At 45.9% G+C, this 12,233-nt stretch overlaps 1 protein-coding gene across 2 annotated transcripts in view; it reads left to right on the forward strand.

The window, feature by feature from the left end:
* epha4b (eph receptor A4b) overlaps positions 1 to 12,233 on the forward strand; it is an 87,783-nt gene that overhangs the window by 17,393 nt on the left and 58,157 nt on the right. For both annotated transcript variants that reach the window (XM_062993796.1, XM_062993797.1), the window contains exon 3: positions 2,513 to 3,173. In XM_062993796.1, the coding sequence (XP_062849866.1) occupies positions 2,513 to 3,173 (661 nt within the window). The remainder of the gene's footprint in view (positions 1 to 2,512; positions 3,174 to 12,233) is intronic.

The following is a 12,233-nucleotide window of genomic DNA, read 5'->3' on the forward strand; positions in this document are numbered from 1 at the left end:
ACACGACTGGACTGAACTGAACTGAACCAAACTGAATTTAACTGGACTGGATTAAACTGGACCAAACTGAACTAGACTGAACAGAACCAAACTAATCTAATCTTGAGTAAACTGGACTCAACTGGACTGGACTAGACTGAACTGAACCAAATTGAAATGGACTGAACTAAACTTGAGTAAACTGGACTGGACTGGATTAAACTGGACTGAACTAAACCAAACTGAACTGCTCTGAACTAGACTGAACTGAACTGAACCAAACTGAATTAAACTGGACTTAACTAAACTGGACTAAGCTGAACCGAACTAAACTGAACTGAACTAAACTAAACTGGTCTGAACTAAACTGAACTAAACTGGTCTGAACTGAAGTGGACTGAACTGGACTGAACTGAACTAGACCAAACTGAACTGGACTGGACCGAACTGAACTAAACTGGATCAAACTGAACTGGACTGAACTGGATCAAACTAGACTGAACTGAACTAGACCAAACTGAACTGGACTGGGCCGAACTGAACTGGACTGAACTGGACTGGACTGGACTGAACCAAACAGAACCGAACTGGACTGAACTGGACTAAACTGGATCAAACTAGACTGAACTGAACCGAACCGAACCGAACTAATCTAAACTAAACTAAACTAAACTAAACTAAACTAAACTAAACTAAACTAAACTAAACTAAACTAAACTAAACTAAACTAAACTAAACTAAACTGGTCTAGACTAAACGGAACTGGACTTTACTTAAATTTACCGAACTGGACTAAACGAAACTAAACTGAACTGGATCAAACTAGACCACACTGAACTAAACCAAATTGAATTAAACTGGATCAAACTGAACTGGACTGGACCGAACTGAACTGAACTGGGTGTTCTGGTGTTTTGGACCCTTTTAAATCACCAAAAGTAGCTGCAAAGGCTCATGGTCCTCCCGACACTAAAGCTCATGGTCTCAGACAGTTTGGATGAAGCTCAGACAGTTTGGATGAAGCTCTGCTGAAGCAGCTTTGGTTTGTGTTTGCTCAGAGCTCGACGCTCAGCCTCACCGGCTCATTTCTCAAAATATCAAAGGGACTCTGAAGCGCCGGTGGTCCGCCGGCCGCCGCTCTCCTCTCCAGATCTGAGCGAGCCGCTGAGACGCGGGTTTTATTTGGGCCGGAGCCGAATGGTTCCTGAGATCAGACGTTAGAGAGTCGGAGCCCGGCGGCTTTATTTTCTTTCTTCTCGCCCGTTCGAGACGTTCTCGGTTACTGAACCTCGCGTGAGTGGAAGCAGATGGAGACGGTCGCCGCGTCTCAGCTTATTCTGGCTATGCTACGTGGCCGAAAGTATTCGGACGCCTGACAAAAACAAATGATATTAAAATGGAGCGACTTCTATGTGATCTTTGCAGCTTCTGGACTGTGGGAATTTGTGTCCATTCAGTCAAAAGAGCTTTTGTATGGCTGCTTGTTTGATGTTCCTGTTTGTTCCCAAAGGTCACTTGAGTTTTTGGTTTTTAAACTGAGCTTTTCTTCATGTCTCTATAGAGCACAATCATGCTGCAACAGGAAAGGTCCTTCCCTAATTTGTTTCAGCTATTTTAACCAAATGGGCACAAATTCCCACAGTCTTGTGAGACAGAGTGATGGTCGTTCCAGCTGAAAAGATCACACAGAGGTCGCTCTGTTCTCTTCATGTCTTTATAGAGCTTTGCTCTGTGCACGGGGGCACACAGGGCCTTCCCTAAACTGTTGCTGCGAAGTCAGAAGCATATAGTTTACTTTATATGTAGCTGAAACACGTCATTGTGTGCCTGTACAGAGTTCTGACCCTCAGCCCCATCGGACAGCTTTGGGATGAACCGGAAAGTAGACTGAGACTTCTGAGACAAATCAGCTCTTTTGACCGAATGGGCACAAAATCCCACAGTCCTATGAGAAGGACAGTCTGTGGTTCTAGCTTAATAGAAGGTCACTCTGTTTGCTTCATGTCTTTATAGAGCTTTGCTTTGTGCACGGGGGCACACAGGGCCTTCCCTAAACTGTTGCTGCAAAGTCAGAAGCATATACAGTAGTTTCCTTTATATGTAGCTGAAACACATCTCTGAACCTCAGCCACACTGGACAGCTTTGGGACGAACCGGAACGTCAACTGAGGCTTTCTTGAACGACGGACCAGCCTTACAAATGGGCACAAATTCCCACAGTCTTGTGAGACAAAGTGGTTGTCATTCCAGCTGAGTTCAGATTTTTTGAGCAGGTGTCCGAATACTTTTGGCTATACAGATTTCGTGGAACAGTGGTCTCTTTGCCAAGAGTTTATCCAGATCAGATGTACTCCAAGAAGCTTCGAACCTCCTCCAAAATCAGCTTCCAAAACCTTGACAAGAGTTTGTTGAAGCACCATCAGCATCAGGAGCTTCTTTCTCACAAGGGCGGGGCAGTGTGAAGCCTGCTTGGCTGTGGACAGTGTCACCTGTGATTCTATGATTTAATTTCTTCCTTGTTTTTGTTTTTTAGTGGGAGGAGATCAGCGTGATGGACGAGAGGAACACGCCCATGCGCTCGTACCAGGTCTGCAACGTGATGGAGGCCAGCCAGAACAACTGGCTCCGCACGCGCCACATCGCCCGCCACGCCGCCCAGCGCGTCTACATCGAGATCAAGTTCACGCTGCGCGACTGCAACAGCCTGCCGGGCGTCCCCGGGACCTGCAAGGAGACCTTCAACGTGTACTACCACGAGTCCAACAACGACAACCTGTGGTTCATCAGGGAGAGTCAGTACGTCAAGATCGACACCATCGCGGCGGACGAGAGCTTCACCCAGACCGACGTGGGCGACCGCGTCATGAAGCTCAACACGGAGGTCCGGGACATCAGCAACCTCAGCAAGAAGGGTTTTTACCTGGCCTTCCAGGACGTCGGGGCGTGTATCGCACTGGTCTCACTGCGGGTCTTCTACAAGAAGTGCCCGTCCGCCGTGCACAACCTGGCGCACTTCCCCGATACGGTGACGGGGGGCGACTCGGCGCTCGTGGAGGTGCTCGGGTCGTGCGTTAACGATTCGGAGGAGTTCGAGGCGCCCAGGATGTACTGCAGCGCAGACGGAGGGTGGCTGGTGCCCATCGGGCGCTGCGTCTGCAAGCCGGGCTTTGAGGAGGGCAAGGACGACTGCCAACGTGAGTAGTCGGTTGTTTATTATTGTTTGTCCTACCAGGCAGAAGTATGTGGACAGAACTGCTCTGAACTGGACTGAACTGAACTAGACTTAACTGAACTTGAGTAAACTGGACTTGACTGGACAAGACTGGTCCGAACTGAACTGTATCAAACTACACTGCACTGAACCGAACTGAACTAGACCAAACCGGACCGAACTGAACTGAACCAAACTGAATTAAACTGGACTAAACTGAACTGGACTAAGCTGAACTGAACTGAACTGGTCTGAACTGAAGTGGACTGAACTGGACCAAACTAAACTGGACTGAACTGGACCAAAGTAGACTAAACTGAACCAAACTGAACTGGACTGAACTAAATTTAACTGAACTGGACTGAACTGGTCCAAACTGAACTTGAGTAAACTGGACTTGACTGGACTAAACTGGACCGAACTGAACTGGATCAAACTAGACCAAACCGGACCGAACTAAACCAAACTGAATTAAACTAGACTAAACTGGACTGGACTAAGCTGGACCGAACTGAACTGGACTGAACTAGACTAAACTGAACTGGACTGGACTGAACTGGACTGAACTAGATTAAACTGAACTGGACTAAACTAGACTGAACTGAACTGGACTGGACTGAACTGGACTAAACTAGATTAAACTGGACTGGACTAAACGAGATTAAACTGAACTGGACTGAATTGAACCAAACTGGACTCAACTGGACCAAACTGAACTGAACCAAACTGAATTAAACTAGACTAAACTGGACTGGACTAAGCTGGACCTAACTGGACTAAACTGAACTGGACCGAAGTAGACTAAACTGAACCAAACTGAACTGGACTGAACTAGACTAAACTGGACTGGACTGAACTGGACTAAACTAGATTAAACTGAACTGGACTAAACTAGACTGAACTGAACTGGACTAAACTAGATTAAACTGGACCAAACTGAACTGAACTAAACTATATCAAACTAAACTAGACTCAACTGGACCAAACTGAACTGAACCAAACTGAATTAAGCATCACATCCACATAGAGCCGGTCTGCCTTCGCGTCCTTAACAGGCACCGCTCAGCTGGAAAGGTTTTGAAAAGCCAAGCAGATCTCTGCGTATGATTGGCTAGCACAAGGGCAGTAGTAGCATAGTGGTTAAGCAGTAGCCACTGTTGGACTCCTGAGCAAGACCCCTCAACCTCATTTGCTTTATTGGACGTGATTGGCTGACGTGATTGGCTAGTTTCCGAGCAGAAGAGGGGTTAGACCCGAAACAGCCTAGCTGTTGTCAGGTGTACTTCTCAGTGCGCTCTTAGTGCAGGTCCCAAGCACGGACAGACATAGGGGGGAAAACTTCGCCAAGTTTGGTATCCACTTAGCGACCCCCAAATATGGGAAGTTTAGGGTCACTCATGAAGGGTTTGGTGCCCCCGTTTGCCCTTTTTTCAGCCGGTCTCGCCGCTTGTCTTTGTTTTCAGTCGGTATCGCTTTTAACGGTGCCAATTTGGCGCTAGATGCTAATGAAACCGCTCTGAAGTTTCCTGGCTAAACATTCGAGCGATTTGGGGTTCAGGAGAGACGAGTTATCGAGACGTAACCTCCCCCGAATCCTCGTCTTTGACACCAAACGATCCACTGAGTTTTTCGAGGCGAATGCAGCTGCTGAAATCGATCCAGCTGTTTTGTGTCCCAGAATTCCCACTTTTGCCTCCGTCTCATTTGGCGGCACCGAAGGGGAACGTCGTTAGCAGGCTAAATCGCTCCTAATAGTGTTTTGATAGCGTCGGAGGGATCAGACCACCCTAATTAACTCGCCCACATGACCAGGCTTTCGTCTGTACGCCGGGGAGCGTGGTGGGATTATCGGGACTGAATTATCCACTCGCGTCGTCCGGTACGCCGCCAGTCGAACGCTTTGTTGTGTGCCACAGCTCTGAACTTACTAATCCAAGTCCAGAACTACAAAATATGGCCAAAAGTACACGGACACCCTTTAATAAACGCATTCAACCTGGTGGCGACAGTTTGGTGAAGTTTGGTGTGGAGGAACTCCCCTGGCCTAACCCCAGAACCCCACTGAGCACATTTGGGATGAATTAAAATGGTCATTCTGAGCCTAGTCATCCAGCATCAGTGCACAAATTCCCACAGCCTTTTAGGAAGAGTAAAATAATCTTAAGTGCAGTAGTAGTACATAGACTGGACCAGTGCTTACAAGATTGGCACTGTTGGACCCCTGAGCAGGACCCTTAACCCTCATTTGTAAGTCGCTTTGGCATGGAATGGCCAGTCCAGCCAGCTCATGGTCAGCTGTTCGCTGTAAGTAAAGTTTGGACTCCGGATGTACGTATGGGGATTTATTTCCGTCTAAACCAGGGTGATAAAAGGGTGCAGCTCGTTCCTCCGTGCTGCTCGAGCCCTCGTCTGTAATGGCTGCTGAGTGGCTTCACGTCGTTTGCTAATGGTCAGACCGTGGACACAGCGAGAGGTCCAGCGAGGAGCTAAAGAAGCTTCATGCTGTTTCACTGGCATTTATGGTTTTTTTGGTTCCCGTTTGGGTGCATTTGAGCCGGCGTTTCACAGATTTTTAAGAACCTTGACGCTTGGATTCGGATAAGTGAGACGACGCATCATAATTACCTTTAATTAATTACAAAACATGATTTTATATTTTGAACAATTTATATTATGGTATGTTAAGCTTTTCTCAATGTTTACACAGAGGTCGCTCTCTCACGATCAGGCGTCCGTATACTTTCGGCCATGTAGTGTATACAGTGAATAAAACACCATGTAAGATTCTTTCAGTGTGCTTTATGTGTTTTACACACATCTGTGGGGATTTGTGCCCACATCAAATCATCAAACACAAGGGCTCTCGCTGGAACCTTCCCTAAACCGTTGCCCCAAAGTTGGAAGCATGTTATTGATTTTATACACCTGGGTGTGTGGTAAGTGTGGCCGAAAAACACCAAAACTCAGTCATTATAACGTCCACATGAAGCTCTACGTCCTTTTCTGCTCCTCAGACGTCCTTTAAAAGAGCGTAAATCCCCACAGGCGCTTTACATACAACAATCATTAAAAATGCATGAATGGTATTTACAATCTATTGTTAGCTGCTCTGTTAGGACCCAGACGCTGCTGTAACGTATTTGGGAACCAGCAGACGTCGTTGGAGGAACTATAAAGCTCTGTTAGCCCTTTCTGACCGATGGGAGGACCGGCTCCATTCAAGTTTGCAAACTTAGTATTGAATCATTTGGCACCTTTCCACCCAAAATACGAGGGACCTTTAAAAGTTTCAGCACTTTTTTACATCGTCACCTTCCGATGCATTTTTCCAGCGTCGTACCAACTTTTTAATGCCGTCAGCTGCTGATGCGCCGCTGCTTTTACATCATCATCACATGAACATCTTCTTCCCCTTAAAGCTTCTCTGAGCATCCTAAAAGGTGGAAATCAGATGGAGCTAAATCCGGACTATAAGCGCCTCTCAGACACGATCGATTGCTCCTCCTCCTCCTACACCCTTACCACTTATAATCACAATATACAGTACAAGTGAGGAAACTTTTTAAGATCCCTCGTAAATAGCCAATATTTGATCCATTCTTGCTTTTTCGGATAAAACCAAACATTTGCAACAGCAGCTAAACAACTACGCCTGTAGTGTGTTCTGTTGTGCGTGTTGTGCATTATTATATATTATTATTTATTAGAATATTAACGTCATGTTTTACACACTTTGACAGACAGGTAGTTACTGCTTACACAAGATTCATCAGTTCACAAGTTTAATATCAAACAGTCATGGACCATTTTGTATCTTCATTCACCTCACTTGCACGTCTTTGTACTGTGGGAGGAAACCGGAGTTCCCGGAGGAAACCCACACAGACACTGGGAGAACATGCAAACTCCACACAGAAAGGACCCAGACTGCTCAGCCTGGGAATCGTACCCAGGACCTTCTTGCTGTGAGGCGGCAGTGCTACCCACCGAGCCACCGCGCCACCCTTTGAAGACGCATCCTTGGTTCCAGTTAAAACTGGTGGAAACTGGTGCCCAAGGTTTCAAGAAGCCCGAACGGAACCAGTTTAGGAACGTATTATCATTTATTTCATTTTGGTTGAAAAGGGCTGTGTGGAACGAGTCGTCCTCGAGGCCAGAAATAAAATACATACATTTTATTATGCTGCGATAAAACCCCAAGATTAAATTGCAAATCCTTCTAAAAGTGGAGAGCGGAGATGTTCAATAACAGTAGTGACTGCTAGCTTGGCGGCGGCTCGATAGCCTGGTTGGTGTGTCGGATATAATTCAGTACTGATACTGATGTGGGTTGTGCTTAAGCGATACACCGTGAACCGAACGTTTACAGAAGCGACCTGAGACTTTACTAGTGTCTTATAATTCCTTCTTGGTGACTTTTCTGTGTCCATATAATTACAGCTAGTTAGACTATATAAGCAAAAGTATTGGGACACCTGTTCTAAATACTGAATTTATGTGTTTTAGCTACAGCAGTCGTAAACGTTTCATCGTCTAGTGCTTTTCCGAACTGTTTGGGTGCTACCTGGTTTTGCCCGCTGATATTGAAATGAGTTTCTCGTTCTCCCCGCTAGCGTTCTTTAGACGGCACGGCTGCTAATAGACTCATTAGCGAGGCTCACCGGTCCACCAGCACAGGAATGTAATCGCTGACTGTTTCTGTTTTGGTAAGCCCGAAGCTCTCGGGTCATTTTTGTCTCCTTTGTTTATCTGCAGGCTTTTTTAGGTAATAGTCGGCGTTTCTAACCCGGCACCGGTGAGCTTCAGGGGCCGCTCGGGAGACGAGACGGTCTGGAGCGGCGTTAAATATTCATAAAGCCTGGTGGATTCGCCGTCTTGGGAGGACGTGGTCTGAGAACGGCTAAGTGCTTTCATTAAAAAAGGCAAATAACGGAAAATGATGAGAATTCAATTAGACTCGGTGGTTTATTAGATACGTACGCTATACAGCCAAAAGTATTCGGACGCCTGACCACATGAGCTTGTCGGACAAATGCTATTAAAATAGAGTGACCTCGAGTGACCTCTGTGTGACTCGCCAGCTAAAACAACAGGCACTCTTCTGAGAAGGCTTCTTACGAGACTTTGGAATATGTCTGTGGGAATTTGTGCTCATTTTTGTAAGCCCAAAAGAACTGATGGTCAGGAAAGACTTCTTCTTTTGAACCCTGAGCAAAAGACCCCTGTTTACATCTTTAGAGGGTCTCAGACTTCTCGGACCAGGTTGCACGTGCTCCAAACATTCAGTGTAAGACTTCATCTGTAATAGCCGGTGCGTTCCTGGAATGTTCAAGCCGGTCATTCATCAAAAGCAGCCATTTTTAGAGCGTTTTTCCCGAGTGCAGGGTTGCTGTTAGTTGCCCGTGACTGCCGTTCCCGCTACTCTCCATTCCCGAGATCATAATTACAGTCTGGGAAAGCCGATCCGAGGCCAGAACCTCAAAGCCCGTTCTGGTAGATTAGCATGCTCCAGCTGTCCAGCAGCCCTGAGGGAGATCTCATGAATGTAGGACCTCTTTCAGCCCGGCGACACGGTTCCTAATCGACCGATAACGACTCTGATAAGGATCCGCTTTCCACAGCTCGGTGATTGAGCAGAAATTAGGCATGATTGACGTCCTGCGAGATAGCACGAAGCTAATTTCCTGGTTCTTAGATCGTCTTGGATTTGATGGAAAAGTGGGAAGGTGAGATGATCTTCAAGAACCTTAGAAAACAAAGAACAAAATTGGTCTTCTAGTACAGTAGATTTACAGGTTGGAACCCGGAGTGTGAATTTCGTGGTATGTCGTTCGGATGTATACGTGCGCCTTCTCTCAAGACCAATTATTTATTTGTACTTATTAACCATTAAACGAGATGTGGAGGGTCCATCTAAAAGACACCAGCGTGCCAACCAGGTTTAAGAAGAAAGGCCGTCTATTATTATTTTAAAAGTGATCAGTTTTTCATTATATTTTCTCTACTCTTTATATAATTTGACAATCAATTTTCACCTACTGGCATATTTTGGATGGGGAAAACAAAGAACCCACTGAAAACTTGATGAAAATGCAAAACCTCCAGTGGTCCAGTCAGGATTTGTCTGGAGATCTGGAGCTCTTCAGAGTAGCTAATCTACCTACTAGCATGTTTTGGGAGGCAGATAAAGAACGGAGCGCCCACTGGAAATCAACCAAGAAAGTAAATAGTGACAAGAATTAAATCTAGGTCCCCATGAACCTAGACCTGTCTGGAGTCCCCAGTCTTGAGGTTCCTAGGAACCTGGGGTGATTCAATGTGGAGGTCTTCAGTCTGGACTGGACAGTCCCCAAAGACCTGGAGCACTTCAGCGTGGACGTTCTACCTACTAGCATGTTTTAGGAGACGGGTGAAAAACAGAGCACCCAGTGGAAACCAATCAGAATCAGAATCAGAATCACTTTATTTCGCCAGGTATGTTACACATACGAGGAATTTGCTTTGGTGATACACTCAATGATACACACAATAGTCCACACAGTAGTACACACAATACACATAATAGTACAGATAATTACACGTGTATGACATGTAACATAGAACGTATTTACCAACATTTGCCCAACAGAACAACTTTGGTTAAAAAGTGTTACAGCTCTGGGGAAAAAGCTGTTAGCGTGTCTGGATGTGTTTGTTTTTATTGTCCTGAGTCTTCTGCCAGTTGGAAGAGTTTGAAAAAGGTGATGTCCAGGATGAGAGGGGTCTGCTGTAATTTTGCCGGCACGCTTCAGCACTCTGCTGTTGTAAATGTCCTGAAGCGTTGGCAGACTACATCCAATGATCCTCTCCGCTGTCCTGATTATACGCTGGAGTGTGGCTCGTTCATGTGATGTTGAGGAACCAAACCAGATGGTGATGGACGATGTAAGGATGGACTCTATTATTGCTGTGTAGAACTGGATCAGCAGACTCTGGGGCAGGTTGAATTTCTTCAGCTGTCTCAGGAAGAACATTCTCTGCTGAGCCCTCTTGGCGATGGAGAGTGTGTTCTTTTCCCACTTTAGGTCCCTGGATAAGGTGGTGCCCAGGAACTTAAGTGACTCCACCACTAAGGCCAAGACAGTATCTCTTCAGTACCTCCTGTGCCCACTGTGGCTGCTTTACATTGGTAATAGTTCACAGTTAGTGATCTTTCTTTAACTGGAGTCATGAATAGCGCCTTGTTCAGGGTACTTCCAGCTAGGTTTCGGATCCATAACGACATCGATCAGGCTGAAATATTGACTCTGTAATGCAATTATAATTTTACAGCAGTGTGACAAGTACTACCATATAGGAAAACACTGTATGTGCTATATACAGTATAAATATATACATATGTGTGTAGTGTGTATTGTAAAGTCAAGTGCAGGAAAAAGATCATCTCAACAAAGCAGTGCGAGTGCAGTTTCATGTTTTCTGTCTTTTCTGAAGGACAGAATGACGATGTGCACACAGAGTACAAAGAAAATCACAACCTCAGCCCCAGTTTTGCACCGTCAGAGGGAATACGTAACCATCCCAGAATGTTTTACTGTCATAACAGCGGGAGATCTTTCTGTCTCGCCGACTTTTCTTCTTTGTGAGCACCTCTGTCTGAGGTGTAATTTTCTCTCTCCGGCACTGACTAGTCTTTCAGCGTTTACAGATTTTCTTTTTTTCTGTCCTGAAAGGCTAAAATACAAAGACTCGCCGCTACAACCGATTACAGTCCCAGTATAGACACACACAAAGGAACCTCCAGACTCCTGTGATTTGGTCCTCACACTCCCAGTTCCTTTCATTTACTCCTTACGTCTCTTCTTTCCAGTCTTGGTACCAAAATATTGGACTTGGAGTACCAAGCAATTTAGGCATATCCAATTCCCTGATCGAATTTCACCTCTCTACTGGTGCAGACCTCCACTCCTGACCGATGAGACGGGTTCATATGGAGATCTGTATCACGCACTGATCTCTGTTATCCCCCGTCTCTGTGCAGCATCATCGATCAGCCAGCAGAGGTCATAACAATCATTGTCCGTATAGACGCCCGGCGAGCTGAGATTATCGAGCGTGAGATGTCAGCACTGAAGGGAATAGTGTGCTTTACCTCTGCGACACCCGAGTACCAAATGTGCCAGTTGTAGTACCCGTTTTTCCCTGTGATGCTGGGTCAAGGCTCAGCTGTTGTTCCAGGTGAAAATATCACATAGAGCATCAACAGCCATCTGTTTCTCTGCATGCTTTGTTAGCCCCCTTTCATGCTGTTCTTCAATGGTCAGGACCCCCACAGGACCACCACAGAGCAGGTATTATTTAGGTGGTGGATTATTCTCAGCACTGCAGTGACACTGACATGGTGGTGGTGTGTTAGTGTGTGTTGTGCTGGTATGAGTGTATTTTAAACACCTTACTGTCACTGCTGGACTGAGAATAGTCCACCAACCAAAAATAACCAGCCAACAGCGCCCCGTGGGCAGCGTCCTGTGACCACTGATGAAGGTCTAGAAGATGACCGACTTTACATCTACAGGGTGGACCAACTAGGTAGGAGTGTCTAATAGAGTGGACAGTAAGTGGACACAGTGTTTAAAAACTCCAGCAGAGTTGCTGTGTCTGATCCACTTATACCAGCACAACACACACTAACACACCATGTCAGGCTAACACACCATGTCAGTGTCACTGCAGTGCTGAGAATCATCCACCACCTAAATAATATCTGCTCTGTAGTGGTCCTGTGGGGGTCCTGACCATTCAAGAGAAACAGATGGACTACAGTCAGTAATTGTAGAACTACAAAGTGCTTCTATATGGTAAGTGGAGCTGATTAAATGGACAGTGAGTGTAGAAACAAGGAGGTGGTTTAAAGTACTTGTTTTTGACTGGGATGCCCGACAGGCTCATAGTCTGGTGTCCAAATACTTTTGGCCACATCGTGTACGACTCAATAAAAGATTCTTTAAACAAGCTGCTTTGTGATCAGAAGTCGAACCAGATGTGAAGTGAAAGCTGTGAGAGA

The sequence above is a fragment of the Trichomycterus rosablanca genome, chromosome 4 (assembly GCF_030014385.1).
Source record: "Trichomycterus rosablanca isolate fTriRos1 chromosome 4, fTriRos1.hap1, whole genome shotgun sequence".
Taxonomy (NCBI): Eukaryota; Metazoa; Chordata; class Actinopteri; order Siluriformes; family Trichomycteridae; genus Trichomycterus; species Trichomycterus rosablanca.